This window comes from Halichoeres trimaculatus, unplaced genomic scaffold (assembly GCF_033239565.1).
Source record: "Halichoeres trimaculatus isolate MK-OKI-2021-1 unplaced genomic scaffold, fHalTri1.1 fHalTri1_scaffold_1, whole genome shotgun sequence".
Classification (NCBI taxonomy): Eukaryota; Metazoa; Chordata; class Actinopteri; order Labriformes; family Labridae; genus Halichoeres; species Halichoeres trimaculatus.
In genome coordinates this window covers 10,346,775-10,364,574 of record NW_027437179.1, presented here as the reverse complement: position 1 = coordinate 10,364,574, position 17,800 = coordinate 10,346,775, and the positions used below count along the sequence as shown (strand labels likewise).

The window sequence follows — 17,800 nt, the reverse complement described above, 5'->3', positions numbered from 1 at the left end:
CTGTTAATCTGTTTCTCTTCATTTCATCCAGAACTCGACCACAGAAGCCAGTGTGTTGGATGAGAACACCACAGAGGGCTGGGAGAGCAGGATCCGCCAGTGGACAGACCAGTATGAGGAGGCTCTGGCTAACCAGTATAGCGCCGATGTCCAGACACTCCTCCAGCTTCACCGAACTGCCAGCACCACTGTCTCCAAGGCTGAGAGCAGCGCCTCACCACCTCCTTCTGACACACAGATCCAGGCCTCTGCGGACGCCATGGACACCATTAACCGCACTGAGCTGGCCTGTAATAACACAGTGTTGGGCTCACAGATGCAGGTCAGTCCTAAAAGTTCAGATCTAGACCATTCGGTACATTTATTCACATTTCTGTTCCTGTTTTATAGAGAAATGTCGGTATGTTTATATGTGAGCTCTGTTGTACACATGCTGAGGTCTAAATGACCGATACATTCAGACAGTTCGGACGTTGCTCCAGCACCTGGACGAGTTTTAGTGGCTGTATAGCCGCATTTCCACCAAGCCGTCCCACTTTTCGTAAGGGTGCCCAACTAAACCGATTCGCTCTCAGAGAAGTGAGGGTACAACACTACAGACTGTTGATTGGTTGCAAGAATCGACTGCGGCTGCATTTCTCCTGGTGGCACACAGTCTTCTCTGAAACAAAGCTTGATTGCAGTTTGTAACAAAGAGCCATATACCCATCACAGAGAACGAAATACTGGATGTCTTCCTTCCTTGCCCTCTGTTTACAGTGTGTCATGTTTTTCTTCTTTGTTGGATTTATTGAAGGGTGTCCGCGGGGTCTTAAAAAGAATTAAAGTTGATAAATCAATTTTGGGAAAATTAAGGGCCTTAAAAAGTATTAAAAAGTCTTAATTGTGGTTTTATGAGGTATTAAGTTTCATAGGTATTCAAGCTTTAACTCAAAAAATATCCACAAATATTTATTTTCCTCCTTGCGACTGTTCCCTGATTGAGACGGTAAACATTCAGCCAATAAAGTTCTAAAATAGAATAAAATAGAAAAGAATAGATTTACTTTATAGATCCCAAACTGGAAAAATGTTGTGTCAACAGCAGAAATCGATGGAGTCAGTAGAAAAATACAAAGACTCTAGTTACAATAAAAAACAACAATAAGGATTGTGAGCGGTATAAACACCAGCTATAAATTAATGTCATTTCTAGTTTCATAAAGAGAAATTAGATACAGCATTAAAGCAAATCACACTATCTCCGGCTCATGTCCTAAATTTTAAAAATGATAAAATAATTTCTCATTTTCTTCAGCAAGTTGGTCTTGAATAACTGCTGTTTCTTGTTGTGGAGCTGTCAATAAGCCTGCCTTTAGTTTCATTTGTTCTTTCAAGCTTTATTCCTCCTTAGCTTACACCATTTCTGTAAAAACTACAACTGTTAAAAAGTGGATGCCAACAACAACTTAAAGTTGCGATAAAGTCTTAAAACTTTTTTAAAGGTTTTTGAAAAAGTCTTAAAAAGGTATTGAAATCAACCTCAGGATTTTAGCATATACCCTGTTTTAGCGGGGTACACTGCACTGCTATGGCGTCACACTACATGCGGCTGTCAGCATCCAGCTTATACACTGCCCACCACGAGGGGGCACGGTTGCCTGAGGAAACACAGACAAGACCAAGCTTAACCGAACCAACCTGTACCAAACTGTACTGATCTGAACCAGACTGCTTGGTGGTAACGGGGCCTAAGATTGACCTGATAAGGCTTATGCTTGTTTTTAACCTCTAATAGGCTCAGATCTTAAGGACTACTGTCTACCAACATGACAAAGGATCTTACAGGGAGTGTTTGTTGCATGGCTTTCTTCAAAGCCACCAGCTTTTGCAATAACTGCTCATTTACTTTACTGTAAGACATGATTTGGTCTGGTCTATTTCTGCCCCATTCATTTAGTTTGTTTGTGTCATTGTGTAACTTTGGGGATCAAAATGGGATCACAGTTGTTGTGTAACACACAATAACCTCACAAACGACCAATCAGGGAAGGAACAGATGGGAAGATCTGGTGTTTTGCAATGTGAAATTGCTGTTTTTGTTTATCAAGTTGAGTAGCTTAGAAGAAGGTGAAACTGCTGTTTCTGGTCCAAAAAGCAAGAAAGGATTACCTCTGTATGGCTCCTTAACATCCTGCAGTTACAAATTCTTTGTTTGTTGTTGAAATCATGAAATATAAATATTGAAAAGGCCCTAGGGAAATGCTATAGTTATCTGTTGATTTTACATGTTTAAAAACCTTATCTGGTTTCTTTTTGCAGCTCCAGTTAGGGCGGGTAACACGGGTGCAGAAACACAGGAAGATCCTCCGAGCCGCCAAGACCCTGGATCCAGACACACTCATCATTGAGTATCGGGGGAAGGTCATGCTCAAACAACAATTTGAGGTCAACGGGCACTTCTTCAAAAAGTAAGACATCCTGTTGAATGTTACATACATGCAGCACTTCTCTCCAGAAATGACATGTTATATTCAACATGTGGTGCTGCTTTTAAAACCTGTGTCCTCTTCTTTCCAGACCCTACCCATTTGTGCTGTTCTACTCCAAGTTTAACGATGTAGAGATGTGTGTTGATGCGAGGACGTTTGGAAATGATGCTCGCTTCATCAGGAGGTCGTGCACACCCAATGCAGAGGTCAGACACCAAGCTTTGTGTTTCCACTTTGGGTTACTTGAAGTTTTTTCTGTCACTGTTTTGAGAGTTTTTATTCCACATGGAAAAACTCCTGCATGTTTCCCTCCACAGGTCCGGCATATGATCGCTGAAGGCATGATTCATCTCTGTATCTACGCTGTCAGTCAAATCACAAAGGACGCAGAGGTCACCATTGGATTTGACTACGAGTTTAATAGCTGGTCAGTACAGCACGCCATCCACTCAAATCCATGTTTGAGTGAAAACGTGTATTTGACTTGTTGCTGCTGCAGCGTGTCATTTACGCTCGTGTAATTTTCATCCCTCTCTTCACAAACTTTCAGTAATTACAAAGTGGACTGTGCCTGCCACAAGGGCAACCAGAACTGCCCAGTGCAAAAGCACAACCAGAGCCCCAGGGAAAGTCTGCTGAGTCCCCCCTCCCTGCCGCCTCCTTCCCCTCTGGTTGGCGCTGAGACACGGCGGAGGAAAGCTCGGAGGAGAGAGCTGGAAGGCTGCGGTTCTGGGGACAGCAACCACACGCAGGACCAGAACCAGGAGGCCAAAGAAATGCACGGGACCAGTGATGCAGAGGTGTGTGTTGTATGAAAAGATGGACAAATGATAGCCTTAGATTTTGTGGGTGGTCCAGCTGCAGACCTCCACTCTCAGTCAACTCTCTTGGAGGCTCCACTCTGAGACCCTTCCACTGTCAGAAGGAAGTAACGTAAGGATGTGAAGTTAAACCAAGAAAAAAAAAACAAGAAAAAAGACATAATTGCATTTGACTGAGCAAACAAAGAGTTTAAAATTAAATACATTTGAAATTGGTCAATGGATCTGGATACCTTCCTTGTAATTAAATTAAAATAAACAAAAAATAACAAGTCACCTGATGTCATTTATGTTTTGTAACATATTACTAACTGAAGAATAGAATAGAACTTTATTTGTCAGTGCAACAAAGTACAACAAAATTGAAAGTAATTAATCATAAGTAATAAGTAGGCCATCTAGTGTCTTGAAGTGGTATTAGCAATAATTTGAGCCATATCTGCGTGTAAGTTTTATTTTATCTCCCTGTTGTAAAACATTCATCTATTAGTATTGAGACATTTAGAGGTTGTTCCCAGGGACTTACTTTGAAATGTTTTTGTGATGAAAGTTCATATTCTGGTTTAAAACTAAATTTATATTGATATATGCTAGCCACTAGCATAAAGATGCAATTTCTCATACATGTTAGCATCAAGCTAGCAATACTTTTTTTCCATATTGCTTTTGGTATATAAGGTGTACAACATGTTGAATTAGAATGTATTGAATAGGAATCAGGGGTGACAGAGTAATGTTTGTTTCTTTGTGAGTTCAGTTCATCAGTAAAACTTTAAGCAGAATATCCAGAATCAGAGTTTTCTTAGGGAAACTGCTATCATCTGCTAAGCTAAGATAGCCTGGGCGTGAAACAAATGAGGAAATGAAAATCAAATCATGTTGTATTATTGCAGACATGCATTTCATACATTTTCTTTTCTTATTGAAACACTATCGAGGAATCAGGTTAATCAAGGTAGTCAAACCGCAGAAAAATTGGATGTGTCCACCCAACATAACTTTGAGGGCTACATTGATTTTGGATTTTTTACTTCATATCCTGACGTCACTTCTTCCGACGGTGGAGGAGTGGAGCCTTCAGAAGAGACCGCTTAGAGTGGAGGTCTGGAGCTGGACTGTTTTGTTAATTTTACTCTTGACATGACCACACAGGGATGACAAAGTCTATTCTTTTACTCATGCGTGGCTTTTTCTGTCATCCAGGAGAGACTTCTAGAGGAGGTGAAGGTGGAAGATGGAGAGGAAGGAGAGGTGGATGAAAACGGGGTCGTTGTCAACAGTAAAAAAGTAAGTTATCTTTTTTCTTTTTTAACAATGGACTCCACTACAAACTATAAATCAGCAGCTCAAAAGACTGTAACCTGAGTGTTACCTGAATATTTCAGGTGATTTGATCTTCTTCTCTTTTGTCCCTGACCCTTCGTTTAGACATGTAACCCCCTGGAGAGGAGGCGCAGGAGAATAGGAGCAGCAGAGGCAAAGGAGGAGAGTGTGGAACCAGAGGACGGGGCAGGAAACCCTGTAGGGAACACCCCCACATCCAGCAATGCTGGAGTTGGGGTCAGCACTCGACGCACCACCTACGTCATGGTTAGTGAGAGAAGTCCAGTTGGCTCAGTTTTGTTTGGTAATATTTTTTGTGTTTTCCTTCTTCGTTAATTACGCTTCTCTTCCTTTGTCCACCAGGACACGCCATCCATCGAAGAAAAGACCTCATTAAACAACCTCACTGCCCCTGCTGCTCCACCCAAACCCGCACGACCCGCCAAGCCTCGACCAAAGAGTCGCATCTCTCGCTACCGGTCGAGCTCGTCCCAGCGTGCCCGGCGGCAGCGCCAAGCCCTCGCCCAGCAGGCAGCTGCCGCAGCTGCAGCCATGGCAGCCACGCTGTCATCAGCTGATCAGAGCGCGGCTCAGGACGAGGAGGGCTCTCAGGGCCCTCACGGTGCTGATCAGGAGAACAGTCTGGGCAGTCACCTGTTCGATGGAGACGGTCAGGGTCTGAACTGTATTAACAGAGGCAACCTGCGCTACCCCAAGACCAAGAAGGTAAAAGGATGAGCCAGATTATTAGTGTTCGTGTTTTTGTAAATTTACTTTTAAGAGCTAATGATGATTTTCTGCTCTCAGTACCTGGTGACGGAGTGGTTGAATGACAAGATCCCAGCAGGTGACAAGCTCCACCAAGAGGTGCCCATCGAGCGCCCGCTGCGCATCACAACTGACCCCACAGTGCTGGCCACCACGCTGAACATGCTGCCAGGCCTCTCCCACTCATCCCTCATCTGTACAGCACCCAGACACTACATCCGCTTCGGCTCCCCCTTCAACCCCGAGAGACGCAGGCCCCGCCCACTCCAGATAGATGGCACTTATGGCTGCTTCAAAAAGGTGAGACGCACAGGAGGTGATAGCTTTATGTTACTAAGATCAGACTGTCAGCATGTCTTTTAAGAAGTCGTAATTAATCCTGATGTCGTCTTATGCAGAGATGGTTAAAACAGCTGGAGGATGAGAGCAGCTCGGCCAGCGTAGAGGACGGTACAGAGTCGACGTCCTCGCAGCAAAGCACCAGTAGCAGATCCACCCCCAACCCCCTGTCTGCTGGTACGTACACCCCACCCCTGTCTGAGAAAGCAGCATACAGCAGCGTGGTGAAGACAAAGTTACAGCAGTTTAGAAACATGCTGTGAATGTTAAAGCTGAGACTCTTTTCTCTCTCACTCACAGAGGTTAATGCACCTTTCAAGAAGCGTCGTTCCAAGTATATGTCAGAGATGACACCAGCACCCCTTGACCACCTGCTTCGCCCGTTGTCACCCATCACACCGCCCCTCCCGGACGACTCCCTCCTCAGGCTGCACCAAACCCCCTGCGGCTCCCTGCTGCCAAACGGTCTCATCTACTCGCCCATGCCCTCCCTCCCTGCCAGCCGCTGCAACACACCGCTGCAGTTTGAAGTGAGGGCCTGACACTCATCTATCCAAACTCACACTGATTACTTGAATATATTATCTAAATGATCTTTTCTAACTCATCCAGGGATGATTCAGTGTGTTACCTTTAGGAGTAGCTAATCCACACCCTCTGCAGCTCTGTCTTCTCTTTCTAATAATCAGTGGATGAGTAACTGCTGCGAGGTTCAGAGACTGATGTTAGTTAATTCAGCCTCGTCATAATTAGATATAATCTATGGAGCATATTAAATCAGGAGGGTCCACTTCTGTTTGTATGCATATTAACCTGCTTGCTATAATTAAATCAGTTTTAAGTCTTTATTATGAGCGTCTAGACTTTAATGAACCCAATTTGTTGTTAATTTGTCTGAGCAGTTTGTCTACATACACACACTAATCGCTTTTGCTTATTTCCAGAACATATCATCCCCTGAGGCGTCTCCTGTACATCGACCAGAGTCCATCTCTCCTGAGGTACATTTGACTCTCTTTGACTCTTAATGCAAAGAGTTTTATTACTCCCCTTTTATCAGGGATGGAACAGTCCACAAAAACCACAGTTTGGTTCTTGTCACGATTTTGTAGTCACGGTTTCCGGTTCGGTTCAGTGTATATTGTTGTTGTTTTTAAAACCCCAATATAATAATCCACTATTAACAGATTATTTTTAATCAATTATCTCATGTATAGTCATGAAAAACCTGAAAGAATGAGGCCGTTTCCCATTTCAAACATCATTAAAGTTGGAAAGTAAGGAAAGTCACTATTGGCTGTCCCAGAAGTCACTAAAAGCCACTAAATGACGCTGCTGTCTAATTTGTATAATAATCCATTGTCATGTAATTGTCATGAACTCTGTAGGAGAGAGAAATAACGTGGGAGACACAGAATTCTGGTAAAAGACAACATCATAAATATGTTATAACTATAAATTAACTTTCTTCTGTCCATTCTTGTTTTTTTATGTCTAAATAAAGATAAAGATAAAATATACTTTATTCATCCCCGAAGGGAAATTCATGTAGTTTGGGCTTTCCGATTAAAGAATTATAAACTCTGATGGCTGCAGGAAGGAACAATCTTTTGTATCTCTCAGTCCTGCAGCGCACAGAGGTGAGTCGTCCCCTGCTGCTTTTTCTCTGGACTATGATGGTGTGAAGTGGGTGATCAGTGTGACGAATGATGGCCTCCACTTTCTTCTGTGTATACCTTTCCACCACAGCCTCCAGTGAGTCCAAACTGGATCCAACCACAGAGCTAGCTCTCTTCACCAGTTTTTCCAGTCGCCTCTTGTCCTTCTGCTTTAAACTATTTCCCCATCATATCAACCCCCTCCTTTATCTGGGCTGGGGACTAGCAGAAGTGACCATATTGAGACACACACTTAAGTGATTTCATGTGCTGTGAATAAGGACTGTCTCCATGTTTTGGATAGGTGAGGGACTCACACGCTGAGGAAATCAAAACGTGCTTTCACCTCAGATTCTCCAAACTCCAGAAAAGTCACAAGAAATGTCGCCTTTATAATAACTCAACAGAGGGATCTGAAAATTCATTCAATAGGGCAAAAAAGTCTCTAAACTTAGTCGCGGTTTTATCCTCCACTTTCTTATCGCCGTCGTCAGAGCTCACACTGAATCTGAAGTGCTCTGTGACAGCAGAACGACTCAACGCCACAGGAACACCCCCTTACTCTAACTGTCTTCTCCACTCGTCATATAAACAACACACTTGCCTCCCCACAACTGTTCTGTGCTGTATCCCTTGCCTTGAGTTGCGCATGTGTGTGATCAGAGCTGCATACTCGCTCCAAACTAAAGTGTAAACTGAACAGTTCGATTTTTTTTTCATAAACCGTTCCATCCCTACCTTTTGTTTATATTTGTCTTATTTGTTTCTGTCTCCTCCTCGTCTTATAATTCCTCTGTTTTCCTTCCAGCCATGTCTGCAGACAGACTTTGAAGTCCCTCGGCCTCAGTTCCCGGACCTGTCCCTCCCCTGCAGCCTGGAGAGCCCTGTGGCTGTGACCATAGATGACTTTTCCCTCCCTGGAGGCCCTCCAGGCCACGATTCCCAGGGCACCTCTTTAGGGGCCAGTTCCCTAAACCCAGCGTCCTGCCCCTCCTCGGACCTACCGCCCCAAAACAGGGAGCAGGCCTTCAGGACAGAGTTCAACCTCATATACACCTGCTCACCCCTCAATGCAAACCTGGGGAACCCAGTCGCCACAGACCGCCGCCTCTCCCAGTCAGAAGGAGGCTTCTCCCCGGCAGAGTCCTTCCACAGCTCCATCAGCGGCCAGGGGCTGCTGGGAGATGTAGGTCAGGGCTCTATGTCGCCCTACGGCGAGCCTCATTATGGTGCAGGCTACCCAGACAGTGGCACGCCTCCTCACACCAGCAACCCACCACAGAAGAAGAAGGCAAGTAATGATCTCATCATCTTTCCTGGGATTGTAGTGACACATCCCCAGTTCCTGAACAGTTCTTCTCTGTGTTTTGAAGCGTTGTGCTTTGTGCAAACTGAAAGCCAAACCTCATGATGTGCTTCTCCTCTTGCCCTGTCTTTGACCTTGTCTGAAAAAAATCAGGTCAGGTGGTCAAAGGCAACAGTCCTTAAAAACATATCTGACCGTTTTCTGTGTAAGATGATTTCCATTCTGTAGCTTTGACCCTGCCTCTTCCTCCCCTTCCCTCCTCCCCTCTCCCTTCCTCCTCCTCATTCGTTGCACCTTAAAACTTTTTGCCAAGTCTCTCTTCCACTTTTCTTCCAAGGCAGAGGGCCAACCAGCATACCATTAGTCTGCTGACAGGGAAGCCAGATTACCAGGCTATAGCAGTAAGAAGTGAATACAAGCCAGTACAAAATATGGTGAATATTCTCCCTACAACTACATCTTTAGAAGTGTGCATGTCAGTATTGTTTCTCTGCATCTGCATACAACACCCACGTCATGCTCCGACAGCGCCGCCCCTTCCTCCCCCACAAACATACACCCGATTATTACACAGCTACACCACATCTCATTCAAGCTCATTGAAGAGTGTTAAAGGTTCATCCATTGCCTTCAGCACAAGAGGCCAATGGCTCATGAATTGTCATGACGGTGTCGAGATGAAGCCTGTGTTTTTGCTCCATCTCATTCATGGCTCGCTCCGAATCGTGCTCATCCATGTCTCCCCTGAGCAGGGATTTGTTTATTTATTTATCCGACTTGTAAACAAGAAGAAAACTGGAACAGGACCTCATGGAAAAGTTCAGCGGATGAAGGTGGATTGAGGATAAGAAATGGTTTCCTCTTGGAGTTTTGGGTTCACCAAACTAGATCTGCCAAACTCAGATACAACATGAGAGTACAACAAATCCCTGTGCACAGTTACAGTTTTCAACTGAGCAAATAAAAGCTCAGAAATTTCAGAAAGCAAGCACATTCATGGCTTTAACATGGCTCATATAAAGTCTGTCAGATCATCACATCCTGATGAGATTTCCTGCTTGGTTCCTTTCTCTCAATCCACACGCCTCAAAGGAATAAGCCATTCACATTAAAGTTCACAAGATTACTACAGTTGCACTTCTGAAGATATGTTGATCTATAATGCTGCTGATTTTTTTTTTTAATTCTTTTTCATTTAAATAGTTTATTAACACTGTAGCAGGTGAACTTCATGGATTCATTTTTTAAACTTTTCTACTTTAATTATTGTTTTAGGATTTTTTATTTTATTTTATTTTATTTTATTTTTTTAACCAGGTTGGTTGGATTATAAACCTCTTTTTCTTTTTTTTGAGGGAGACCTGGCCAAGACAGCAGCAGCAAATACACAAAGTTACAGACAGAAAGCAAAAAGAAATATTATTATGAAAAAATATATATTTTCAGGCCAAAATAATAATGATAATAATAATTACAACAATAATAATAATCATAATAATAATTATTATTATTTTAATTGTTATTATTTGTATTGTTTTTATCATTATTTGTTATTATTTATTTTATTTTTTTTATTATTATTATTATAAAAATAAAATAATGCATTTATTATTGTTTTTTATAAATAAACAACTATAAATAAAATACCAGAGTATTGTCATTATAGCTTCGCAGAATAACATTGATTGGCAGAGAAATTATTCAAGAGACACACATTTTTTTAATCTCTGTAAGAATGTAGAATATGTTTAATAAAAATAGCAAAAAGATAGATAAATTGATAATTAAATAGAAAATAAATACGCAAGATATAAATAATAACATAAAATAGTGTTAGTATGTAGTATGTCACTCTCTAACTTGTAAATCAGGGATGAGGAAAAATAACTACTGGCCTCTCAGGAGTGTATGTTCAGGATGTGAAGGCAGATTGTCCAGGACTGGACTCCACATCTTAAGAGATAATCCCAACCGTCCTGTTGTAAAGCTGTGTGTAGCTACCCAGAACAGGCATCACAGAATCTACAGACACATTTAAACCAGTTATTTTTACAGTTCACAGAAGAGTCTGTGAATGGTCTGAGAAATTAATCTCTTCATTTACAATCTCACGTTGATGCAGCCATCAGGTGTTAACCTTCAAGCTTGATAAAACAACCTGAGCAGATTATCTGATGATAAATTCCAGCTACAAAATGAGCATCATTGCAGCGACGTGGGGCAGGTGAAACTCTTTCAGGACACGTGGGAGCATCAGATATAACTGTTGTGTGATGGTTTATGTTCCTCCTGACAGCTCAGCTGACTTCTGTAAATAAAACATTAACACTAAGGTTCAACTAAGAGTCGCCATGTCAGGATCTGACTGTGAGGTCATCATCCTGCTCTCTGCCCCTTTCATATCCTCCATATGTTCTGCATCATGTCAGCATTATATAAAAGAGATGCTGTCATTCTCATCGTTTCTATCGGAGGTGTGTGTTTATAATGTGTGTGTATGTGTGTGTGTTCGGTAGCTCTGTGGATATCTGTGTTTGTGACTGTTGTTTCAGTGTGGTTGCATCATTGCGTGGTGCATCTTAAAGTTGCCTGCTGTGTCGTCAAAGCTTCAGCTGCTGTATGTGACTAACACTCTGAGAACACACTCAGTGATCCTCTCTGTGCTGGGTTTACGCTTCGTCTCACTGATGGAAGGAAACAGGGAAACATATTGCATTTTTCTAGTCAAAGGTCGTCTCCATGGTGATGAAGGTTTGTTGTGTTTAATCTTTGTAAAAACTGTTTCCAGGCTCTGCCGTGGTGCATGCGGGTCTGCCCATCACTCAGTGTAGTTTTTGGGAATGATCTGATGTGGGTCGGCAGCCCAGCATCCGTGTGAATGAAGTCATGTGTCAGACTGTCTCAGCCCGTCATCTTCAGCGCCTCTTTGCTCCCTCAGGTGTCTTTGCTGGAGTACCGGAAGAGGAAGCAGGGCAGTGGACGGGATTTGGAGCCAGTTGGAAACAGCTCGTCTCTGGGTGGCACCCCCACCCGGTCCGGCTCCCACTACAGCCAGGACTCCCATCATCCTCATCCCCAGCAGATGCAGCCCCCCGCCTCTCCTCAGAGCTCCTCTTTCAGCTCCTCAGCACACACACCCTCCATCCCACAGATAGAGGAGGTCAGTCCTCCAGACCACCAGGGCTCATCGGGGCAGCCCCGGCGCCAGGACAGCAACAACCAGTGGTGAGAGTCTCTCTGATGTTCACTGAGGGGACATATCATGCTGATCCTTGATTTAATACTTACATATAAAACAATAAAGTTGAAAAAAAGACCTTTTACCCCCTGAATTTTCAAAAAATTTGATATTGTATTTTTTCTGATATCCTGGAACGAGATTTGATGCCTCTGAAAATAGGTCATTGACATTAGGCCTCGAGATTTCAACCTTCATGACGACACGAGGATCCTTTCTTTTTATTGGAGTAATCTGATAAAGCAGCTCCTCCTCTGTGATGTCAGTTAGTCACACAACCGCCACCGCGGGGTACACCCACCAAGAGACAAGTATAAATAAAGCTCCCTACTTGCTCTGGCTAACTCGACTGAGTGCTGGATGCAGGGACTCTGCTCTGCTGAGCAGCTCAGCTTTACATGGTGAATTAGCAGTTAAAACACTGTAGTTTTAGCAGACATCGTAATACTTGTGAGACTGTGATATTTGCATGCTTGTTCTGACATGTACTGTGAACCTGGACCACAATAATGCTGCGGTAATAACATAGTGAGGAACTGACGGTAGAGGCGATCTTTAGACTACACTTTCAGCATGATGTATAAAACAGACAGAGAAAAGTGAAGGAGCAGGATGGAGCCCTGTTATAGAAATAGTTTATTGGTGAAGTCTGCCTATATTTCCACGTATAAACTATACATGTTACAGTACCGGTTTGACTCACCACACTGAAGCGTCCTGAGATGATCTGTGTCGAGGTGGATTTTCTTCCTCCTGAGCTGCAGAACCGTCCGGGTCTGACTCGGGGTCCAATACAAAAGGACGTATCCTACACTCTGCCATTTTATTAGTGCTATCAATGCCTTACGGTGGAGTTTTGGCAAACAGCAAACTCGCTCGGTCTGCCCCATCCAATATGGCGATTTTGTAAATACTGCCATGCTGCAAAAACCGCCCCCTGGCTCTATCCCCTACGCCCCTCTGATAGAACTGACCAATCAGAGCACAAAGGGCTGTGACGTTGCCAGGTTACTGGAGGTCATTCTCCAAACGGAGCGTTTCAACAAGATCTTCAGAATGGCCTAAAATGAGGATATTGAGAACGCTATTTTGGGGAAATGAAGGAACTAAATGACTTGTACTGAGGGCAGAAATGCTTTACAGGCATCCTAGTCTGGCATAGTGAAAAGGAGAAACAAGCATGATATGTCCCCTTTAAGAGTTTAGAGTTTTCAGGCAGATAACCTGTTGATTCGTCCACAGGATGGTCTCCACAACGGTGGAACGTCTGAGGGAAGGACGAGGTGTGCTGGAGCGAGTGCTACGAAGCATCAAGCAGGACAGAAATTATAAGAGGGGTGACGGCTCGCTGGAGAAGGAATCAGGTATGAAGGCCTGAGAAGCTCCTTGTTTTATAAAAACGTTAATACACAGTTGAAAAGATGCGTCATTTTCTCAGGTGTAAACTAGTATTTTGCTGTGTTTCTGATTCTAGATGCAGACCGATATGATATGGCGACAGCATCCATGGCTTCTCCCATGAAGAGTCCACATCGATACAGTCCCTCTGTGTACTCACACCAGGTACCCAAACAAACCAATTACCACCTTTCTCAAACCTCTAATCTTTGGAATGTTTGTTTTTGACCGTCAAGCTGCCTGAACATTCACAACTTTGATACCAGTTTTAGGTTCTCATTACACAAGAAAAGCTTTTAATCTAACACCTCAAATACACCAGATATGTCTGCAGTGCGACTCCTTTCCATTGTGTGTTGACTGTGTTTGTCAACTTACACTGGCTGCATGTTCAGTCCACCAAGCAGCGTGACTGACAAACAGCTGGAGTCACAAACTGAAGAGTCCCACTCCATTCATAAGTCTCTCTTTATTCATGTTGGGCTGTAAAACCTCAAACCTGTGGACTCCTGGTCTGTCTCCACTCATTATGTCCGTTTGTCATTATAGTCAAGCTCAATACAAACTGATTTTGACAGTTTGTTTTATTTTGAAAGTCACTGGGTGTTTTTAGGTCGTTTTTGGTCATGACTTCCTGTCCCACTCGATCTTCCGTCCGCTGAATTTATGTGTCACAGCTTCACGCCCAGCAAGAATAGGACCGCTGTTTATTACCTGTGACACGATGGAGCAGCCACACAGACCAACTGCAACAGAACAGATCCAGTCTAAGTTGACAAATTGACTTTAATGAAACATTTTTGATCGGTTTACTGTGACGGAACGGAAACACACTGCAGATGGATCTGGTGTATTTCAGCCGTAATTCTTCATCTCATTACTTCTCATCTAATTTATAAAACGTTTTGAACACCTGTAGTTGTGCTTAAGATGCAAAACCAATTCTTGACTTTTAGGAACCTGGAGGTCATCCTCAAAATTTGATCTGCAAAGTAAAAATCCTGCTTTTTTGCTTCCATTTCCTATGATAATCTGGTCTCCTGGATTATAATCTAGTCAACTGTTAGCAATTGAGATATCCTCTTTTAGCAGTAAACATCATCACTCATTGAATTAAGTACTAGTTTTTAAAACAAGCTAATAACTCTTTAAATCTGAGGTTTTAAACAGCAGGTTATTTGGGATCAGGCTCACAAAGTAAATGAGCATTTGAGGATCACATATCAGTAACAGTTGTCTGTTTTGTTCCAGGTGTTTATTGCTGTTTTTTTACTCTCAGACATGCAGAAAATTTGGGATTTTGTCACACTGACACAAAGGTTATTTTTGAAGCACAGACACTGAAGCTGAAACAGTTGATTTAAAGTGGTTTCAGACTTTCATGTGATCGGCTGCTGAGGGAAACTACACGGTTTTGTAACATTACATCATTTTGATTCGACCATGGGTGTGAGTACTTGGACCCTCTTTTATACCTGACCCCCCGACAGCCTCACAAACGTGTGTGTGTGTGTGTGTTTCTCTCTCTGTCCTGTGTGCAGTCATCTGAAAGCCTCCGCCAGACTGACAGCCCATCATTCCTCCAGCAAACCTCCAATTCTCCATTCCGGGGTTCCTGCAGTCCCTCATCAGGTCAAAGCTTCCATCCGCGCCTCTCCACCTCTCACCCAGGCCTGTCCCAGGACCACCACCCTCCCTCCTCCTCCTACCCCAGCCACCCTCAGACCCCCTCCTCAGACTCGCGGCCACCAGTAGGCTCCCTTCACCAGCACAGTGGCAGCAGTAACGTGGATGGAGGCCACGGCTACAGCACCAGCCACTTAAAAGCAAGCCTTTTGAACAGCAGTGGCCTGGTGGGGTCTCCCGCCCCAGGACCCAGGGCCCACAGGCAGACTAAACTAGACTCAGGTGCCCAGGCCTCTAGAGGGAGTCAGTCACAGACTTCTTGCAGCCTTAAGTCGGGCAGCCCGGGCCAGACGGCGCTGCAGGCCGGCTCCCGGCTGCTGTCGGCCTCCGGACCGACACACTACCCACAGAGAGGGACGAGCCTCAGCCAGTTCCAGCACTCCCCCCTGCAGGGACCCGGAGTAAGGACACAGTCAGGAAGCTTTTAGGACCTTTGTCAAGTGTATGTGCAAGTGTGCGTGCGTGCGTGCGCGTGTGTGTGTGATGCTGCGTACCTCCTCAACCCCTGGCGCTGCAGTGAAACAGCGCTCAGGGAGCTTGAGGAGGGGAAATGTACAGACCTTAAAGGAGCGAGGACTTCTTCATGGATTCTTATTTTCTGTCTCTTTCTTTATTTTCAGAAAAACTTTGAAAAAGAAAAAAAAACAAACCAAAAACAAAGTGACCACATTCTGCTCAAAGCTAATCACAGACTTTGGACGTCATTACAGAATCAGTGGACAACGTGATTTGGACTCTGGATTTAAAAAAAAGAAATCACATGTAACTTGAAATTCTCCCCAGTGTTTCCTCATGTGCCGGACTGTGCAAACAGGCTCTAATCTGTCTGGAAAGTACAAACTTCCACACAAATGTCTGTACAAAGTTATAAAAAGCTGTACCTGTTGTCATGGTACTCAGGTTGGATAAATGCTGAGAGAAGCAAGAGTCGTTTTATTTTTTAACTTCTTTTTTTTTTTTTTGGTCAGTGTTTTTTTTTGTTTTGTTTTGTTGTTTCTGATTTGGCACGTTGCCGAGTCTGTGCTGCAGTAAACAAGTGTTTGATTTGGAAAGTTGGGGAAACGTTGCAAACAATTGTGACACGTTAATCATCCGTTTTAAAGATGCATTAGAGAGGAAGGGGAGGAGCGGTTTCTCCCACGTTAGGATCATTCCATACGAGTACCAGCTCCATGTTCTCTCTCTGAACATGGGAAAGCCCTCTTTGTTCTCGAGGTCCTCCGTCTGTTCAGATATCCTGTTGATTTGGGTTCTTTTTCTGATCTCTCATCCCCACTGGACTGTTTTTGATTTCACATTAGGACTACTTCACTGTAGACTTCTGATGTTGTACTTGAGACAAACAGGTCTTATGATTCATGGTGCTGCATTCTTGTTTTTTTCTTTTCCAATAAATATAAAATCCAGTTATGTTCCCCACACACGGCTGCATTCATCTTGTTGTTACATCAGTCCAGATCCACACAGATCAGATGTTCTCGGGCTGGGATGCAGGTACAGAGTTTGATCATTTTGTTCCTGCAGGATTTCTTTAAATACAGATATGTTTCTATTTTTGACCAATCCTTTCATTCCAAGGAAACCAGGGGAAGGGATCTCTGAGGGGGTGTTTGGATTGTTTATAAAACCTTGGTTGAAAAAAAAAAAAGCTGCTATGTTCTCTTGTGAGAGCTGCCTCCCTTTTCCACAGAATGCTGTATTTTTGGTCTTTCCTTTTAACCCCGATCCTCACAAACTGACTTGTAAGAAAGAGGCGGCTCTCCTGAGCGCTGCGGTGGGACCTCAAACCGACGTTAAGCTGACAGCTCGGCGGCAGCAGGAGCGGCTCTCTCCTCCCTCTTGAAACTTTTTCTTTTTTGAAGTGGAAAAAACAGCCGTGTTTGTGTGGAAGACTTCAAGGACCGAGGGCTCAAACATGAGACTGGACCCAGCAAACCCACAGACTCACAGTCGACGTAAAACACAGGAGGGTTCTCGTGTTACATGAATGTTTGACAGTTTGAAAAAAAAAAAAAAGAAAAAAGTTGTGACCCAAACTGAACCAGCACCTTAGAAAGAAAGAAACCCAACCTAAAAGACACACTAGGACATCATATATGACTCTGTGTACTTGTATAGAAAGAAATGTGATATAGACTTGTATGGAGAAAATATAGTACACTGAATTTATCGCATGGTATTTGTTTTAGGGTCTGAGCAACCGACTGTGTCAGACAGTTGGAAGCTAATCATTGGGTCTGTTCCTCCTAAATACCAGACGCTGCATTCTCTCTCTACTTTTCTGTTTTGTAAAGATTTTTCTGTTGGTTTTTGGTTTTATTTTTACACAGATCATAGAAATAATTATTTCAACCGTTCCCCCTACAAAAGGTTTAAAAAGCAAGAAAATGTAATGCATTTTGATAATAAAATAATCATGATGGTAATGTATTTTGGAAACTACCATTGTGATGTGTCATTCGAGGGACTCGCTTGTTTGCTTTGCACACCAAACTGGGATTATCTTTCTTCAATCTGCAGGTTTTCATTCACTTCTGACCACAGGGTGGCGCTCTGCTCAGTTACTCAGGTCACTTGTTTCTATCAGCACATCTTTAAATTTGATTTCCTTCATTTTTACACGCTGCTAATGATGTTTAGAAGCTCATACTGGCATGACTCAGGATTTTGGTTTAGGAAGTGTGCAGGTTTCTGTGAAACGAGAAGGAAACTTATCACGCTGCTCCTGTCCGCAGTCATTTGAAGACAACTTAAGCTTTAACCAGGGTCTATAATTTAAGGGTTACCTGATA

General features: G+C 43.4%; 1 protein-coding gene across 6 annotated transcripts in view; it reads left to right on the top strand.

Moving 5' to 3' along the window:
• Nucleotides 1–17,003, top strand: part of setd5 (SET domain containing 5) — a 38,153-nt gene extending 21,150 nt beyond the window's left edge. For 3 of the 6 annotated variants that reach the window (XM_074667137.1, XM_074667130.1, XM_074667121.1), the window contains exons 8-25: nucleotides 32–322; nucleotides 2,302–2,450; nucleotides 2,560–2,677; nucleotides 2,789–2,898; nucleotides 3,022–3,271; nucleotides 4,496–4,579; nucleotides 4,721–4,882; nucleotides 4,979–5,341; nucleotides 5,423–5,683; nucleotides 5,782–5,899; nucleotides 6,023–6,252; nucleotides 6,667–6,723; nucleotides 8,189–8,671; nucleotides 9,028–9,120; nucleotides 11,625–11,911; nucleotides 13,167–13,288; nucleotides 13,399–13,487; nucleotides 14,864–17,003. In XM_074667137.1, coding sequence (XP_074523238.1) covers nucleotides 32–322; nucleotides 2,302–2,450; nucleotides 2,560–2,677; nucleotides 2,789–2,898; nucleotides 3,022–3,271; nucleotides 4,496–4,579; nucleotides 4,721–4,882; nucleotides 4,979–5,341; nucleotides 5,423–5,683; nucleotides 5,782–5,899; nucleotides 6,023–6,252; nucleotides 6,667–6,723; nucleotides 8,189–8,671; nucleotides 9,028–9,120; nucleotides 11,625–11,911; nucleotides 13,167–13,288; nucleotides 13,399–13,487; nucleotides 14,864–15,436 — 3,840 coding nt within the window. In that variant the 3' untranslated portion in view covers nucleotides 15,437–17,003. Of the gene's footprint in view, nucleotides 1–31; nucleotides 323–2,301; nucleotides 2,451–2,559; nucleotides 2,678–2,788; nucleotides 2,899–3,021; nucleotides 3,272–4,495; nucleotides 4,580–4,720; nucleotides 4,883–4,978; nucleotides 5,342–5,422; nucleotides 5,684–5,781; nucleotides 5,900–6,022; nucleotides 6,253–6,666; nucleotides 6,724–8,188; nucleotides 8,676–9,027; nucleotides 9,121–11,624; nucleotides 11,912–13,166; nucleotides 13,289–13,398; nucleotides 13,488–14,863 lie in introns of those variants that run through there. The other 3 variants (XM_074667157.1, XM_074667145.1, XR_012598122.1) reach the window with 2 other exon arrangements.
• Nucleotides 17,004–17,800: the final 797 nt, after the last annotated feature.